Here is a 19,770-nt window from a genome sequence, read left to right on the forward strand (position 1 = left end):
TGTTTCTGTTGATCCTCAAAAGAGCAATGAGGATAAACAGAGTCGGTAGGAAAGGCACATTTTGCAGAATCTCCTTCCCAGCATCAGTGCTCACTGATATACACAAGGGCACAAGTAAAGCCACTGCTACAAGTTGAAACTGGGGACAATTCTTGTCATCTCTCTGAGAACTGCAGGGAAAGTAGGTTGGAGAACCTTCCACGAACAGCCACAATGCAACAGGATCACACATGGAACCAAAACTGCTATATTTGCTAGGAATATATTTGCAAGGTCTAGCCAAAACAATCAGAATGGCAGGCACAATCAAGATGACAGTCACAGCAAAAAGATGGTGAGAACCCTGGAAGCTAAATCCCACACAAACCAGTTGAAGGAACTTGGCATGATTAGCCTTAAGAAGAGAAGAGAAAGCTGAGGGGCTGCCCTCCAAAATTCGAAGGGTCAGCACAGAAAAGCACACGATTTATTCTCCAGAATAAATTTAATAAATAATTTTAAAACTACCAGCTCTTTGATAGGCCTATTATGGCTGCCATGTTGATTTTTTTTTTGCCACATCTTGAAATTATTCCTGATACTTATTTCCATATTTTCCTGGCCATAGCTCTTAATTTATGTCCTGCTCTGCATAATAAGATCTCTCTTTTTTCGTCTTGCAGTTCATCTGTCTTAGGGATTTGGCACTTTGATAGCTGTTTTTACTGAGTTTTCACTTATCTCTACTTTTCCTTTTAGAAATAATTTTTGGTAGGTTTATCCCAGTGTTTCTCAAACTTGGGGACTTTAAGTCCTGTGGACTTCAACTCCCAGAATCCCCCAGCCAGCATAGCTGGCTGGGGAATTCTGGGAGTTGAAGTCCACAGGACTTAAAGTCCCCAAGTTTGAGAAACACTGGTTTATCCAGTACCTTTTCTCCCCCCCCCCCCCTGTTATTCTAATTTGTTTCTTTGGGATGAAGATTGCGTTTACATCACACTTTTGATATAAGAGCAAAAAAAGAAAAAATACTGCTATGCCAAACATTTTCTTTGACAAATAATGTGATAATTCTTTTTTTTTTCTTATTATTATTTTTGTAGAGTTGAAACTATGCCCATGAAAAAGTAAGAAAGCTTTATTAATCATATGGCATGTAAAGTGGGAGTAATTGTGATTTTGGTTTTTTATGGACTTTTGGCATTTTCAAACATAACATATTTGGATTGTTGATTCCCCCCCCCCCCCCAATATCACTGCCTTTTTTATCTACATACGTAGCTACAAAATTGTCTGTTCAAAATATCTCGACATCGAACATTCTGTAGAATTCCCCTTCATAGGGAATTTCATAGAGTTCACAGGTTCATCATTTCAAATCATGCCTTTTTAAAATTACCTTCTTGTAACTGCAATTTGAATTAAATTGCATTTCATCATTAACCCACTCCTTTCCTCATGTATTTATTTTATTACAGTTTGGAAAATGGTAATATTGGTTATCATAAAGAGCAATTATATGGTATACACAATCCAGTTATGACAAGGTAAACCAAGTTTAAAACGGCCCATCTTTTAAGTCTTCTTAGTGTTTCTTGTATTATTCATATACATTTCTGCACATTTTAAAGTCAACATCTTTTCTTTTTGCATGACTTTTTTCTTTGACTATGTTTTTTGCACATTATATCCTCTAAAATATAATTTTAATAGTGAAATTGGTTTCACTACTTAATAACTGCAAAAAAAAAACCCACAATTTTTTTCAAAACATTTGTTTGAAGTTGAAAAGTATTGCAAATATTTCTTTACAAAAAAACAAGCCATAGTCATTTGAATTATATATAAATTAAATAGCAGTGTACATATACCATTATTTTATTTTTAAAACCTATATCATTTAAAAATAAAGCTATACATGCATACACACACACACACACACACACACACACACACACACATAAATAACAAAGAGCAAAACTGTAGGAAATATTAGATAAATATTAAAAACAAAACAAGGAAATAAAAATACATTAATTCCTAAATTATAGTTATCATATAAAAGCCCATGTATAAATAAGTAGACACTAGACTACAAAAGTTATATTTCTTCTCTTATTTCCATATTATGATGCAATTTTTAAACAAGGAATTAAACTAGACAGAATCATATTATCCTGGCTAATAACCCAGTTGATTCCAAGGCTGAGAATTGACAAATTTCATGGTAGACAACAATTAGTCTAGGATACTATTATTCTTTGATGAGCATCTGATTAGGCTTCTTGCCACAGTCCAATGGCAATATATCATAAGTGCTTTATAGAGTGAAAGATTCCAAACTTTTGGAATATATTTTAAGAAAACATTAACTTTTTTAAACCTTAAGTCCCTTCTAGTTTCCCCTAGCAACAATGACTAGCCAATTGCAATATCTGTAACATGTGCCCCAAAGTTCCTCCAGCATAGATGTGCTGAGAACCAGCTTTTGGAAGTAAAGCAAAGTTCCACAAGAATATTTCCTAAGGGGAAAGATTGAAAAACAGAAGAAGCCAATTTTGGACAATTTTGCAGTTAGGTGCTAATTTCTAAAATGGAGGACGTCTGTCTGTTGAATTTTTCAAACTCCAAATCTACTTCCCTCACAAATCATCAGTATTTCTAATTTTAAAAATTAATAGACATTGAAAACCCATAAGTGAAAACTTGTCCTCTGTAGGGATATTGACATGGAAATCTGTTGAATGCATGTTAGAAAATCAGTTAGCATTCTTTCAAGCATCCATTTCCTTTCATCTTTCTGTCGTACCATGGACATCTGTGCTGAAGGATCTTTGGGGCACATTGGGGAGATATTGCAAAGACCAGCTCTTGAACTCCTTTCCCCCAATTCTTCATACCAGAGCTTTATAACCTTCACTCTCTTTCCCTAGTCATTCCTTATCTTCTTTTTCAATCTGCATGTTCTCAATTCTTAGTGGATTGCCATGTTTCCCCGAAAATAAGACAGGGTCTTATTTACTTTTGACCCCTGAAATAAACGTTGGCCTTATTTTCGGAGAGGTCTTATTATTTTTGAGGTGCAGGAGGCAGCAAGCGTGGACACCTCATGGCTGCTACTGTGTTGTAATATTTTTGGGGAGGGCTTATTTTCAGGGGGAGGGCTTAAAATATTTTGGGGAGAGCTTATTTTTAAGCACATGTGCTCAAAAGCCCAATTGGGCTTATTATCCGGGGAGGTTTTATTTTCAGGGAAACAGGGTATAAAAAGCTTTATATTTTTGTTCAAAAAAAACCTTGAGGCCTCAATGCCCTGGTGCCTTTTCTGATCACAAAAGCATGACCTCATTGTGGCTGCATTTCCAACCTAGGAAACAGAATAAAACTGGGTAATAAAAGCACCTTTTCACTCTTCAGTTTCTATATTGTATTGTTCCTGACTTACCATATTTATGTAGTTATTGCCTCACAGATTTATATTTTTGTGGATTTCCCCCCTCTTAGCTCTGTGGAACAGTGGTAACTCAGACTGGAACTATTAACCGTAAGTTGCATAGCTTATTTATCTATTTACATTTTGATGGTCTTAAAAAGTGGACATCTGGGTTCATGTAAATGTTAACATAGATGAAAATGTTGAGGGGCAAGACTTTCCAAATGGTTTTCAACTTTTGAAAGTGGTGGCCCTTTTCACTTGTGTGTGTATTTTCATTTCATGTGAGTGTATGTGCATGATGGAGCTCATGCACCAGATGTCCTCCATCTGGTGCATGACCTCCAGATGGTGGAAGAAGGCAGTGTCTTTGAATTAACCTTCCTGTTGGAGGGGCATTGGGGGATGACAACGAGGATGATCTTCTCCACAGCCCTAGACTCTCCAGCCCATCTTTAGACGTGCTTTTGTTTTGCGTTGGCTTTGTCTGCCATATCAACTTTGTGGCCCTAGACAGTTCAGTTTTCAGAGAAAGAGAGAGAGATCATGCTGATGGACGGACAGACAGCTGGATAAACCTAGGCCTCTTGGTATATATTTTTTTCAATCTTCTGTTATATTAGAAAGATTAAAATCCCCCCTCAGAGGCACCAGTTGTCATGGAGACCTCTGCCATTTTCCCTATTCCTAACTAAACATGGCTCTACCCCAGTCCAGTTATGCTCATGTTTCCACCATCACTGAAAAGTGATTTCACCTCTGTTCTCTTGTAATGGGACAATCCTGAAAATCCTGAATTTTGTCTTCTGACTTTCTTTTCAGCTTCTGGAAACAACAGTTTCTTCTCAAGGAAAGCACAGCTGAACCATTGTGTTTGAAGACAGCACAGCAAACTAATCTTGCATAAAAAAAAGAATTACTGAATCTTTGCTCATAAAGTGAAGGCAGGTTAATGGCAATTGGGCCACCTCGTCTCGTTTTTTGCTGCCAAGAAACCATTAAATCCTATCTGTTATGGGTTTTGTTCTTGTTTCATAAAATTATTTTCATTTTTTTTCTTGTACCATATAAATGAAAATGAAACAGGTCTAAGTGGATATGATCCTCATTTTATTTTGTTTTGCTTCACCTGAATAGTTTGTTCAAAATGAATTAGATTCTTCTTAAAATATCCAATGATGTTTGTACGCTATATAAAAATATGTTTACATGAAAAATGCATTTGAATACAGAGGCTTTTGTACCTGAGTTTTTTACAACTGTCTCGGAACAGACTTTTAAGCAACATTTGTTATCTTTCATAAGTAACCTGTTCAGTGATCAGCATTTCCCTGGTGCTGTTAAAAATTAAGGGGGAAAAAAGCAACTATGGAACTATGGATACTGTCTTGTGTTGTTTTCAGAAATATGAATGTAAATGAAGGATAATATTACTTTTTCTGAATTCCTATTTAAGACAGTATTGTTATTTAAGCTGAAACATATATCTATGTGAGGAGAGCAATGTATGGCTGACTTGTCTGTCTCTGAACACACAGATAGACAAAAAAAGCAGTGGGGATCTTTTGTAATATGAGAAGTGATATTCCCAAAAAAATTTATCTGAAGCTTCAGTAAAGTGTCTAGATGCACCGGAAGACAACAACTGATTCATTTCAGTGAAATATCTAAATATTGTAAATCTCCACTATGTTCAAAATGTGAATGTCTGATTCTCTCAATCACAGAAACTGTGTTAAGCTTACATTTGTGATACTGTGTTTCTCTGAAAATAAGCCCTATCCCCAAAAATAAGTCCTACCATGTTTTTGTGCATGTGCCCAATATAAACCCTACTCCCAAAATAAGCCCTACTTCAGCGCCTGTTCAACCAATCGGCTGCCCATTCCATCTGGTTGCTTGACTGTGAGGCAAGGCAGAGGGTAGCTGCCCCACATGCCTTGTACCAGTTTACCTCAGGGCCCTGCAGCCAGGCCATCTATGCCCTGACACCTGCCTTTCCTCATGGTGGGGGCTCTGCCAGCCCCGTCCAGCAGGGCCTTGTGTGGCTGCCGGCTCACTTCTTCTACTTGCTTGTGCGGCCACAAGAGAGCAGGGTGCTGAGTGATGTGTTGGTGCTGTGGCTATGAGGCTAGGCAGGTGTCAGGGTGTGGATGGCCTGGTAAGCCAGAGTGAGGCACATGGGGAAGCTCCAACTCCCACCTTGCCTTGTGGCCATGACATCACCACATCATTCAGCCTCCTGCTCCATTGTGGCCATGCAAGCAAGCAGAAGAAGTATGCCGGCAACCACACAAGGTCCTGGATGGTGCTGCTGGAGTTGCCACCACAAGGTGAGGCTAGTGTTGGGGTGTGGGTAGCCTGGCTCTAGAGGTCCTAAGGTAAGCTGGTGCAAGGTGTGTGGGCAGCTCCATCTCCTGCCTCACAGAAGCTCAGCTTCCTGTCCCACCGTGAGCAAGCAGAAGTGGTATTCTTGAGGTACATGGGGAGTAGGGAGTAAGACATCCCTTGAAAATAAGCCCTAGTGCTCATTTTGGAGCCGAAAAGAAACTAAGGTTGGGTCTTATTTTTGGGGAAAAACAGTATTTAAAGGAAAAGCTTCAGAAAATCTCAGAGCTGCTTTGTAGTGGCCCACATTGCCAAAGGTGTGACTCTTATTTTCCAGTGTGTAAAGTAATGAACTGATACAACATTGTTTTTGAACAATGGAACGGAGTATGAATGATTTGTACAATTATGAAGAGGGGACAGTACTATTAAATGACAATTGCAGAAAGAACATGAAGAAATAATTGTGGTATATGCTAATAATACTGAGAATGTGTTCCTATATGTACAATCATTCATTTTGGAAGACCACCAGATATTTCCAAGCTGGATTTGAATTTTAATAAGAATAATTCTAAGTTACTTAAAGATTGGACAGTTAATATGCATCCATCATTTAATTATGTAATCCGTGCAATCAGAGTAAACCATGTGATTAAAAACTTCTGCCTAACACCACGGTTTAAAAATAGATTGTATTCCATTGACTGTAGGACGTTTTTCAATAGTAGGACAATTTTTATATAATTTTTATCCAGTATGTAGAATATTTAAGAGGGTTGAGTGTATCTGTTAGGTGTGTGTGAGTGTGTGTGTGTGTGTGTGTGTATTCAATATTGTAGATTTAACACATTCTTTTTAATCTGACAATGTCTTTCAATCATTTAAATAAAGTCTTGATATTTATTTCAAATGGAAAAAGTTGGTAAACAAGATTAAAACTTGGTTGTGTATCAGAGATACTGTAAGTGGATTCTGCTTAAGCAACTTGTTCCAGTTGTGCTGGTGGGCATTGGCATTCATAATAAACTATGATGGCATGTGTGAAATTATTGATCATGCTCAATTATGACATGCATCAGAAGAAGTCGGCATGTGTGAAGGAATGGGGTGCTTTCCTAGCTTCATTATTGCTTTCTCTTCCCACTTTAGAAAGTCTGTTGAAAGAAGGGGGTCTTTAGCAGCACTCAGGGAGCCCGAGATGAAGAAATGACCAATTGCCAAGAATAATCTAGAGTACTTAGAAGCAGATTCTGGCCCAAGATTCTGATATAGAGTATTTCTAAGGACAAATAACAGCATAGCTGCTCTTACTACTGAGCTGAACAGCAACTTGGAATATGGTTTCATATGAAATCTCCAATAATATCTTGAGTTGGTAGTTGGTAGATTTAATGAAATATGCATATATAACATGTAACCCATTCCCCAAAACTTGATTGGGATAAGATCAGTATTCATAATACTTTGCATTGCCCCAATGCTGGATATGTAAGAAGAATAATCCATTTTGTGGAGATGAATTTTCCAAACTTCAAGTCATTTCTGTATCTCCTCCCAGAAGCTCCTCTGGAAGTAACTTAGTTGCTTTTGTCCTTGATGCCCTACTTAAATTCCACATGGCCAGTACAAGCTCTGTGAAAGAAGAACATGCATTTGTAACATATTCAGAGAAAAGACTGGCTCAGGTTGGCGTAGTAAAGAAAAAGAGAGCTTTAAGTCCAATGCAAATCTGAATTTAAAATTTGAACTCACATGCAACAGCAGAAGGAATTTCATAATGAAGGCACTAAATACCAAAATGATATAAGCAACCACAGGATCTGAAAGGGGCAAGAGGCTTCCTAGAAAGGCTTTTAGAAAATAAAATTGTGTAAAATAAAAAGTAAATCATAACCACTGCTATCACCCAGGGTGGATCTTTTATCCCAATTTTTTCATTTCTATTTTTAAAAAGTGCTAACTAACAAAAAGCAATGGTAAAGTAGGTCAACAAGAGTGTTGATTGGAGAACTCTTAAAATCCTTCACCTTAGCTCCCTTCTTGAAAGCTAAGGCAGTCCATTCTTAAAGCCGGCATTTTTGTTTTTTTCACATTGAAAATAAATGGTCCCTTGCTTCTGAGGCAGATGAGGAAATCCCAAGAACTTTTTTGCTCTGACCAGTAGATGGTACTACAACCACAGGAAAAATAACCCACTTCAATGCAAGCTACTTCTCCCAACAGATGAGCAACTGAGGTGATCTGAAAACAACCAATCACTCCATGTCTCATTCTGTGTGCAATTTCAGAGAACTATCACTGCTTGCTTCCTCAGCAACTAATCATTACAACAAATTATTGTCCAAAGCATCAGAGGGCAGGACAAGAAATACTGGTTGGAAACTAATCAAAAAGAAAAGCAACCTGGAATTAAGGAGAAACTTCCTAACAGTGAGGACAATTAGCCAGTGGAACAGTTTGTCTCCAGAAATCATGAATGCTCCATCACTGGAGGTTTTAAAGAAGAGACTGGATAGTCACTTATCTGATACGGTGTAGGTTCTCCTGCTTGAGCAAGGACTGGACTAGGACCTCCAAGGTCCCTTCCACCTCCTATTCCTATTCTATTCTATCCAAGATTCGTTCAATGGCTTACTACATTCTTTCACATCGCTTTCTATATTCATGTTAAGAATTTTCTGTATTAAAATATGAATCCTCCTCCAATATTGCTTTGCTTTATCACACATATCTCCCATAAATGATAAAAAGTCCCTTTTTTATCATTTTTAAATGTTTTATTTATTTTATTTATAATACTTTTCATCTCCATCAAACAGTGTGTGAACTGGGTGCAATTATTTGAAAGTTCATAGTCCACATATTTGTTGTTATATTCATTACAATAACATTGATAATATAGCTATATCAAAATAATCACAGTAATACATACCATCATCATAAACTTCTCTCCAGAGTAACATATATCTCCTTCCTAACTTCTGTTTCTATTTTGTAGCCATTGATAAAATATATCCCAAGTCAGAAAATATTCAGTTTCTTCTGTGTTCTTGATAATAAATGTTACTCTGTCCAGTGCATTATTTTCTGAAGCACCCTCTCATCTGACGGGATCTCCTCACTCTTCCATTGTTGTGCAAATACAATCCTAGCCACTGTCAGTACATGTAAAATCAAATATGTAGTCTTTTTGTCATATTTTTCCGGTAGGATGCCCAACAAAAATGTCTCTGGTCTCAGTTCAATATGTTTCTTTGCCATTTCTTCCAACCAGATACGTATTTTAGACCAGTATTTTTTTAGTTTTGGGACAAATCCACCATATATGGTAATATACGCTTGGTTGCATTTCCAACATTTGGCTGATCTATCTTTATACATTTTAGCCAACCTTGCTAGTGCAAAGTGCCATCTATAAAACATTTTGTACAAATTTTCCTCATATGCATTTGACATTGTCATTTTTACATTCCTACCCCATAGTTTCTGCCATTTATCCAATTCTATTGCATGTCCAACATTTTTAGCCCAAGCAATCATTGTCTCCTTTACCTGCTCACTTTCTAATTTAATGCTCAATAAGTAACCATATAGTTTCATTATCTATTTATCATCTGTTCCGGTTAATATCTGATCTAATTCTGTGGGTTCTTTATTAAAGCCGTACATTTATGCAACTTTCTCATAACACAATTTTATTTGCATTTGTTACCACCATGCGATTTCTATTCCTTGTCTACTGAGTCCCTGTTTAGTTTTTAATTCTCATTCATTATTCAAAATGTCTTTGTATTTTACAATTTTTCCCATGTTAACAATATTAGGGTGTACTATTGCCTCCATTGTAGAAAGCCAGATTGGTATTTTCAAATAGTGTTGTTTTGAGCCAAATGGATAACATTGCATTTCTAACATAATGTTTCTGGAAATAACTATATATTTTGTTCTTCCCATACCAAAGGAAAGGATGCCAACCTAATTGAATATCATGCCCTTCTAATATTGGTAGTATTATATGTCTCAGATTAATCCATTCTCTCACCCATGTGAGCACCGAGGCCTGGTAATATAATTCCCAATCTGGTAGTCCAAAGTGCCCCCCCCCAATTATTTTTTAGTTTCCTGCAACATTTTCATACGTATCCTTGCTTTCTTCCCTCTCCAAACAAATCTTAACATTATTTTGTTTAATTTCTCAAAATATTTTTTCTCCAATTTTATTGGTAATCTGAAATAAGTATAGGATTCTTGGCAGGATATTCATTTTTGTGGTTGCTATTCTTCCTGACAGTGAGAGTTGTAGATCTTTCCACTTCTCCAAATCCTGTTTAATTTGCATCAATAGTTTCATAGTTATCCTCTTTAATTGTTGCACATTTCACTGTTAATTGTATATTTACAGTAAGTGTTTCACTTTTTGAACTATCTGTATATTAATTCTTTCCATTAACCTTTTTTGTGCGTCTGTGACATTTTTGACTAAAATCTTTGTCTATTTATTTTCAGTCCTGCTACTTCCCCACATTTTTCTATTTTTTAAATAAGCTTCAGTCCAGTTTCTAAGGGGTCTTCTAATATGAAAACCAAATCATCAGCAAATGCCTGTAGTTTATATTGTTCTTTTTTCATTTCTATTCCTCTTATTTCTTCATCTTTTTGAATATTTCTGGTTAACACTTCCATCGTCAATATAAATAGCAATGGGGACATCCCTGTCTTGTGCCTTATGTCAAAATTCTTTATATCAAAATATGTCAGTCCTGCCTCCGTTCAAAACCCAAGGGGGGAAAAACCCAACTCCATTGAAATAGAGAAGAGGTACTTTTACTGAGTTTGAAATGACAGCTGTGAAACCAAGGCAAAATCTGATTCAAAACTCATAAAAGTTACAGATTGAAAGTTTCCTCAAATCCGTTCCCCCAGGGTCCAATGCTGAGGGTCCAATCAATGTCCAGTATGATGTTGTGTGAAGTTCATCTTCATGTATTTCATCCATCTGGAGTCTTAGGACAATTGGCCATGACAGGGTGTAAACAACTCCACTCAGCAGCACAATAATTCTTGAGAGCAAACCTCCCTTCCTCTTCACATGGGACTTCACCTCACCAGCTCACTTCCTCACCCAAATACCACGTCCCCTCTCCCCGTTACTGTGGCAGCCGATAGCAAGCATGCAGCAAACTTGAACCCCATGCTGAAGATCTGGCTGACATTCGGCCCTCCTGCAGAAGAATACAGAGAGTAACATAGTACAAGTTAGTAGAGGAACATTACAGTTTATCAGGATATTTTTGGTGAAACAATTGAAGGAGTTTGGGAGCCTGAATGTTCTGAGAGTCCACCCATTCAGATTGTGAAAGAGGGAAGTGTTTCCGGGCCAACAAATATTGTATTTTTCCCTCTATGTTTCCTGGAATCTAGGATTTCTTTGATTTCAAAGTGTTGTTCCCCTTCTATGAGGAGGGGAACTGGGGGCAAGTTAACATGAAATACTGGGTGGATCTGCCTAAGGGTTTTGGGCACCTCTAACGGTACAATGACTGGGTTGAGCCCTTTTCTTGTCAGCCTGTTTCTTATGAGCCTGACGTGCTTCATCCAGTGCCTTACGTGTGACTACAAGAGCATTGTAGCTGTTCAATCCACTCCACTAAGGAGGGGATCTGACGTCTCCCCTGAGGCAGGTCTGGTATGGGGACGAAATCCTGAGCAGAAGGAACTTTAAATGGGCTGAAGCCAATACTACTATGGATTGAGTTATTGTAAGCGACCTCTCTGAATGGCAACAGGTTGTCCTGCTGGTAATTTATGTAGCATCTAAAGTACTGTTCCAGAACCAAGTTAGCACATTCACTGGTCCCATTAGTTTGGGGGTGGCTGTGAAGAGCTCAAATCCTAGGTGGAGCCTAACAACTTCAGGAATTCCCATCAGAATTAGGAGGTGAATTGTACACCCCCCCCCTCTGAAATATTGTGGTCAGGAATGCCATGTAACCTATACCCATGTTGGACAAATAGTTTAGCAAGTGTTTTAGCAGAGGGCATTTTGGGGCAGAGTACAAAATGCACCTGCTTGTAAAATAATTCAGTAATCATCCAAATGACCATATTCCTCTCCACTCTTGGGTAATTCAATAATAAAATCCATAGATATTTCCTTCCGTGGGGTGCTAGGATTGGCAGCATTCTGGAGGAGTCTAGCAGGTTTCCCTGGGGGCCTCTTAGCAGCAGCCACATTCCTGGAAAATAAGGCAACCTACAGTCTAAAAAAGAAACCTGAATGTGTAGATATTCAGCTATCTTGTCACTACAAACTATCTTTCATGATCTTAAGTCTAAACACTTAGATTATAGCATCTCAAAATGAAACAGTTTAAGATTGACCAGCAGCCTATTAGCCTTTAAAAGAAAATTTGTACAGAAAAGAAATTGCTGGTAATACGCCACAATATTGCAATTCCCTTGAGCACTAGAAGTGAAAGCTGAAGTTTTAATCAAAGCCAATGGTATCTTCTTGTTCTACATTTTCTGTGTCTGAAGGTTGTAGCGGACACCTTTGATCTACAAGGTTGCTCCTATCTTTTCATCATAGGCAACAATTCAAGTTATGCTAAAGTTGTACAACTTCATGATAAGATTTCTGTCACTGTGGCAGACAACCTGGAAACTATTTTGTCTATCAGAGCTTTCCAGATAAATTCATCTGTGATCATGTTCTATTTGCGAGCCAAGTCGGGTGAAAGTTTGCCAGGGCATGGGGTTTCCCTTTTAATGTATTCATGTTCAACATATCAGAAGTCAAATGACAAAAAAGGATGGTTGCAATGCCTCCAGTATATAATTTGTGTGTGTTTTATTGCTGTTCTTATTTCATGTACCTTGAACTCCATCTGGTAGCCAAACACAAATCTTTCATTGTTTGGAAACTGATTTGATAGTGCTTCACCCTACAGGGCACCCATACTCCAGTATCTCTCATTCTGGAAAAAAAAAGGTGCATCATGACAAGCCACACTTCATTTTGTAACATTCTGAGATAACAGAAACATCAAGAAGAATCCAGCTAAGTCTGTGACACATGTTCTTCTGAAGACAAATCTGCATCCCATACATAGCATTGCTGTTTCATCTTATCTTGTTGTTTAATAAAGTATCAAGATTTACATTTATGGTCTGGCTTATTACAGGATAGGCGGGTTTAGCTGCATGTCAAGCACCACAAAGGTTGATGATTATAAAAAGTCTTTTTCCCCCCCTTCCTCAGCAAATTGAGATAGAAACAGCGGTGGGATTCCCTTCCCTTCCCTACCGGTTTGCAAATGTGAGTGCATAGAGAAGGTCATGCATTACATCAGAGCAGGTGAGTGGCGCCTCCCACACAGGGGTGGGTTCCGGCAGCCACTATTGCCAGTTCGCTTGTAGTCATGCAGCACACATGCATGCGCAGTACTATAAAATCGCTTCTGTGCATGCGCAGAAGCTAAAGCAAGATGGTACTGCCGATGGCGCTGCTGAAAGAACTGGTTCAGGGGCGTGGCAGGCCTGGGTCACTGCTGGTTCCAGAGACCCAGCCCGCCAAACCACTACCGGTTCGGCCAAACTGGTACGAACTGGTAGGAACCCACCACTGCTCCCGTAGTAGCCACTACCGGTTCACCCAAACTGGAGAGAACCAGCTGAATATACCACCTTTGGATAGAACTGTATGAAGAGGGGAAATGTTTTAAATTTCACAGAAAACCAATGCAAAGGGTAAGGGAGCTGTGTGGATGTGCCCCATGATCAAGACAGAGTTACAGTAAATATAAAGGTGGTGTGCGGCAGTGACGTGCAGTCAGGGGAGGCAGGGGAGGCAGAGCCTCACCGCTCTCATCATGAAAATAAATAAAAATTACTCCAGGAAGCCATGAAAGGGGCTGGGAGATGCGTGTGGCTTGGTTTAGCCTCCCTGGACATCTCAGCAGCAGCCCCAAATGTGCCGATCTTGCCATTTTTTGCATCGGGCGAGCCCAGGGTCCTTGCAAGGGGAATGGGACCACGTGTGCAGGCGGCTCCTCAATGCCAGCCTCAGATCAGCGCAGCCGCGGTCCCCTTCATGTTGGCTTAGGAAGGAGGGGAATGGGACCACGTGTGCAGGGGAAGGGGATCGTGGCTGTGCTAATCTGAGGCTGTGCGCTGCTGAGGAGCCGCCTGCACACGTGATCCCATTCCCCTTGCAAGGATCCCGGGCTCGCCTGATGCAAAAAATGCTTAGGTAACATAATCAGTGCTAGAAGGGGGGGAGGAGGAGAAAGGAGAAGTTTCTCTTCTCAGAAATGTCTTTTCAGTGGAGCTGCGGCAACCTGTCTGTCCCTTTCTGACATTTCTGAGAAGAGAAACTTCTCCGTTTGGGCTGTGCCCTTGCGATCGGAGCAACCACGCGGTTTGATGATGTCACCAGCCTCACCAGTCATAAACCTCACCGCACATCACTGGTGTGCGGCATCTGTCCCAAATGGTGTAAGGTCTCGTGTTGGACTAGATGACCATTTCCAACTCAATTATTTTATTCTATTAAATGAGGCAATGAGTCACACTAACAAGAGAGGACAGCAACATGTTTTTGCCTTATAGTGTGTCCTGGGGATGAGTTGAAGCTTCTGGCACCTGTCCTCTATCTTGCATTTTAAATGCAATTAGGTTGCTGTTAGCCAACCTTGCCTGGCCTCCAGCAACGTCAGGCAGTCATTGACAAGTCCCCCGTCTGCTTCCTTCAGTTGGCTCCTGGAATGACTATGGGCTTTGCCACCACTTTTATACTAATAATAATAACCGGACAGCCAGTTTTCGGCTTGCAGACTGCTGCAGGAGGACTGGCTTGGACTGGCCTCAAATAAGTGCCTGATCTGGATAGAAAACAAGCAACATCCTATGTTAATACTAGAGTTTAATGCCAGATTTTACATACTTTAGGTCCATTTAGTCTACAATCAACAATCAATTCTGTATTCTATATTATGCATTATGCATATTCTGAATCTATAATTGATAGCCATTTCTATTTACTATCCTGGAAATTTACCTCTGGTGTTAGATCTTGTATTATCATGTTATTTATGCATGATAATTTTTCTGCCTGGAAAAGCCATTTATTATTAAACAATGGGGTATAAATTTAGAAATAAAATGTTTAGTGGAATATGAAGAATAAGTAATAAATGTTTGCGGGTAATATCTAGTAGAAGAGATAGGGAAATGGTTATAGTAAAGAACTGTGGAAAAAAAGAAGAGAAGGGGAAAAATGCATCTTGAGCCTGTATCAAACATGCACCATGGTGACACCTCCCTGGCCACACCCACCATGGCCACGCCTACCATTACCATACCCAACTTTTCTTGCTCCTCTTCCAGATTCTGCTACCCTCAAGCTTATTCTCTTCACTCTTTCTAAATTCATTTTGGGAGAGAAAATTAATGATTCGCTTGCCTGGTCTTGTTTATAGAACAGCACTCTGCCATATCAGTTTTCCATAGCAGAAATGCTGTGCTGTTCATAGACAAGCGCACTGATTGTATGAAGAGCCAAATGTTTCAACCCAGCACACTGAATTTCTTGTTACATTTCCTCCACCCCCACTTTTTTCTTCTTGAATAACACATAATTTTATTTTTTGTTTTCATTAAATAATTAAATTGGCAGAGTTGTCAGCTGTTATCATGATTGGTTTAACATTTACCATTTCTTAATTTTTATCTTACCTGAATCAAGTTCTGTTCATTGATGGAAAGGCAGAGTGCTGCAGGAGGCCATTTAGGATGAAAATGGGCCAGCCAAGGGCCACCTGGGGCCTTTGTGTGGCCCGTTTTTGGCCAGGAGAGTGCTGCTGGAGGCCGTGGAGGCCAAAAACAGGCTGTGGTGGTAGAGGGTGCCCAGGGCCTCCACGTGGTCCATTTTCAGCTAGCAGAGTGCTGCAGGAGGCTGTGGAGGTTAAAAATGGGCTGTGCAGGGGCTGCCTAGGGGCCTCCGGACAGCCAGTTTTCGGCTTGCAGACTGCTGCAGGAGGACTGGCTTGGACTGGCCTCAAATAAGTGCCTGATCTGGATAGAAAACAAGCAACATCCTATGTTAATACTAGAGTTTAATGCCAGATTTTACATACTTTAGGTCCATTTAGTCTACAATCAACAATCAATTCTGTATTCTATATTATGCATTATGCATATTCTGAATCTATAATTGATAGCCATTTCTATTTACTATCCTGGAAATTTACCTCTGTGTTAGATCTTGTATTATCATGTTATTTATGCATGATAATTTTTCTGCCTGGAAAAGCCATTTATTATTAAACAATGGGGTATAAATTTAGAAATAAAATGTTTAGTGGAATATGAAGAATAAGTAATAAATGTTTGCGGGTAATATCTAGTAGAAGAGATAGGGAAATGGTTATAGTAAAGAACTGTGGAAAAAAAGAAGAGAAGAGGAAAAATGCATCTTGAGCCTGTATCAAACATGCACCATGGTGACACCTCCCTGGCCACATCTACCATGGCCACGCCTACCATTACCATACCCAACTCCATCCCCTCTTCTCTGGCCCTCCGAGGTCAACACATCCCTGATGCGGCCCTCAATTAAATCGAGTTTGACACCCCTGGCTTAGAGCAAAAGTCCAGGAGCAGTTTCCAAGTAGAAACAAAACTAGATACCGTATTTTTCAGAGTATAAGACGCACCAAGGTTTTGAAGAGGCAAATTTGAAAAAAAAAAGGGGTTTGCACTCTGCAAACCTCCCAAAAATGGCAATTTTTTTTTGCAAAAACATGCCCCTTTCCCCCCCAAAAAGGCATGAATAGCCTCCAGGGGGCTTGCAGAGTGCTCCTGGGGGGTGTCCCCCCAATGAGCAAAAAATGGCCGGTTTTTCATGAAAATGGGCCCATTTTTTGTCCAAAAAATACATGCATAGCCTTTAGGAAGCTTATAGAGTACTCCTGTGGGGCAAAATTGAGCAAAAAATGGCCTGTTCTTCACTCATTTCTGCCCTCCCCAGCCCCCAAGAGCTCTCTGAAAGCCTTCTACAGGCTCTGCTTGGCATTTTGGTGAAGGGGCGGGGCTTCAGGAGGCAAAAAATGCTGTATTCAGTGCATAAGATGCACCCAGATTTTCAGCCTCTTTTTTGAGGGAAAAAAGTGCGCCTTATACTCTGAAAAATATGATAATTTTTTCTTTGCTTAAAACAGTCAATTTTTCCATCCCTGCTTATCCACTCTTTCATTGTATTTTTTCCATCTTTCTGCATACAGGTTTCTCATTGATATCATCATATATTATAATAAAGTTCATTTTCAAGTTCTTTGTCCAGCAAGTGTAAAAGAAAAGCATCTGATTTCAATTTTATGTATATTTTAAGAATCTTTTCAATTAGAGTAAAAATCTGGTCGAAGTATTTCGCAGGTTCAGTCACAGTCCACCAGAGACGATAAAATAAAATACCATCTTTGCCGTTCAGTGACGTGCGGTGAGGTTTAGGGCTGGTGAGGCTGGTGACGTCATCAAATTATCATCATAAAGGGAGGACTGTGACAACTTTGATCTTTGCAAGCGTGGAAGCAAAATAACCCAGGATCACGGTGGCGGAGACAGCAATTCCTTCCGCTGCGCTGCGGAGAAGAGCCACAGAAAGGAGGGGAATGGGACCACGTGTGCAGGAGGCTCCTCAGCGCCAGCCTCAGATCAGCGTGAGCCGCAGTCCCCTTTCCCTGCACACGTGGTCCCATTCCCCTGCTTCCTGAGCCAACATGAAGGAGACCATGGCTGCGCTGATCTGAGGCTGGCGCTGAGGAGCCTCCTGCACACGTGATCCCATTCCTCTCCTTCCTGAGCCAAGTTGAAGGGGACCATGGCTGTGCTGATCTGAGGCTGGCGCTGAGGAGCCTCCTCAGCGCCAGCCTCAGATCAGCGCCAGCTGCGGTCCCCTTCCCCTCCTTCCTGAGCCAACATGAAGGGGACCATGGCTGCGCTGATCTGAGGCTGACGCTGAGGAGCCTCCTGCACACGTGGTCCCATTCCCCTCCTTCCTGAGCCAAGATGAAGGGGACTGTGGCTGCGCTGATCTGAGGCTGGCGCTGAGGAGCCTCCTCAGCACCAGCCTGAGATCAGCACCAGCCGTGGTCCCCTTCCCCTGCACACGTGGTCCCATTCCCCTCTTTCCTGTGGCTCTTCTCCACAGCGCAGCGAAAGGAGTTGCTGTCCCTGCCACCCTGATCCTGGGGTATTTTGCTTGCACGTGCAAGAAAGAGATGAAAGAGAAAAGGGGAGATTTTCTTTTCTTTTCATGATGAGAGCGGTGAGGCTCTGCCTCCCCTGACTGCACGTCACTGTTGCAATTGTATTTCCAACATACATTCTAAACTCTTTTATACATTTTTGGACATTTTCCAAGCCGTTAAATTTCAATGATATATTTTGTCTTATAAACCTTTTCTTCTTTAAAATTATAATTCAATATGAATTTCAATATATTCATTCACATGTTTTGCCATTGTTCAATCATTATAACCAACAATTTACATTATAACATTACAACTGTAACCAAATTATTACATTGGGATCATACAATCTGCTATATATTCTATATATTCTAAATTTAACAACAATTTATAAATCTTAGCAATAATGTGTATATCACTGGTGCACAATGTAGTTTCATACTTAAAATCATGGCTTTTCTAAATTCCTATCTTCTCAGGCAATTGATCCTTAGGCCAAATATTTCTCAAGACAGCAAGAAAGCTTTCCAAAGAAAGAGGTATCTGAAAGTTAAACTTGCAATATCTCTATACTCTCTAGAGCAGTAGTTCTCAACCTGTGGGTCGGGACCCCTTTGGGGGTCGAACGACACTTTCACGGGTGTCGCCTAAGACCATCAGAAAGCACATATTTTCGATGGTCTTAGGAAATGAGACACCAATTTTATGGTTGGGGGTCACCACAACGTGAGGAACTGTATTAAAGGGTTGCGGCATTGGGAAGGTTGAGAACCACTGCTCTAGAGGGCTGCTTGCACTGCATCTCTTCTTGTATTAGCAGGTCCCAATCCAGAGCAATCCATCTTCTATAAGGTTTATTTTTTTCTTGCCTTTCCTCTAAATACTGATGGTCTTTCCCACAACAGCAATCTTACGAAGTAGATAGGGCTGAGAGAATGGGCTGCTGGCCCAGTGACTTTCCGTGACTAAAGATGGATTTGAACTGGGCAAGGAGCCAACCTGTATTCATAATTATCTAAGAACATATAACAGAGAGTCTTGGCCACCAGCCAAGACTTGAGAAAATGAGATGGTGAGAAGATATTCTAGAAGGTTCCTCCCAAGCAGGGATGAAATGCTCTGAAGTCTGTTACTGGTTCACTTTGTGTGCGCATAAGTGCCAAATGTGCACTTCACGTGCATGCACATTGCAGGCTCTGTCTGCAAAGGTAAGCGAGGGGAGAACAGCTATGCCACATGATTTAGATTTGCTAGAAAGCAGGAACTTTTAAAAAACCTTTTAAAGCATTTTTTACCATTGGATTGCCCAAACCAGTAGTAAAAATGCTTTTAAAAAGTTTTTTAAAAGTTCCACGATCCAGCTGTCTGACAATCAGCTGTACCGCGCGATCGTCAGAACTTTTTTAAAAAATACCATTTCGGGCAAACTGGTAGCATTTTTTACTACTGGTTTGGGTGAACCGGCCCAAACGGATAGCAAGTCTTTGTTTTGAGATGATTTCCTGAAATGGAAAAAGAATTGGGATGTTCACTGTGATCTGATTTTTTTTTCTGGTAGTTTCATTTCTCAATAACTTACTAAGTTAGGACATCTTCACTCATAAGTCAGGGCAGGTTTTCTAGAAGCTATAAGACTGAATGGAAAGCCTATCATCATATGTACATTATGATGGTTCTTGCTTAGCTAGCTGTTCCCTTCACTACAAGAAGAATGACACAAAAAGGGCTGTGAAAGGGAATACCAAGAAGGAAAATATGTGGATATAGGAGTATTACAAA

General features: G+C 40.0%; 1 protein-coding gene across 5 annotated transcripts in view; it reads left to right on the top strand.

The window, feature by feature from the left end:
• Window positions 1–6,780, top strand: part of PROM1 (prominin 1) — a 121,041-nt gene extending 114,261 nt beyond the window's left edge. For 3 of the 5 annotated variants that reach the window (XM_081959412.1, XM_081959411.1, XM_081959413.1), the window contains 4 exons: window positions 1,083–1,106; window positions 1,458–1,526; window positions 3,484–3,523; window positions 4,235–6,780. In XM_081959412.1, the coding sequence (XP_081815538.1) occupies window positions 1,083–1,106; window positions 1,458–1,526; window positions 3,484–3,502 (112 nt within the window). In that variant the 3' untranslated portion in view covers window positions 3,503–3,523; window positions 4,235–6,780. The remainder of the gene's footprint in view (window positions 1–1,082; window positions 1,107–1,457; window positions 1,527–3,483; window positions 3,524–4,234) is intronic. The other 2 variants (XM_081959414.1, XM_081959415.1) reach the window with 2 other exon arrangements.
• The last annotated feature ends 12,990 nt before the right edge of the window (window positions 6,781–19,770 follow it).

Source organism: Natrix helvetica, assembly GCF_964273705.1.
Source record: "Natrix helvetica genome assembly, chromosome: 7".
In the NCBI taxonomy this organism is placed as follows: Eukaryota; Metazoa; Chordata; class Lepidosauria; order Squamata; family Natricidae; genus Natrix; species Natrix helvetica.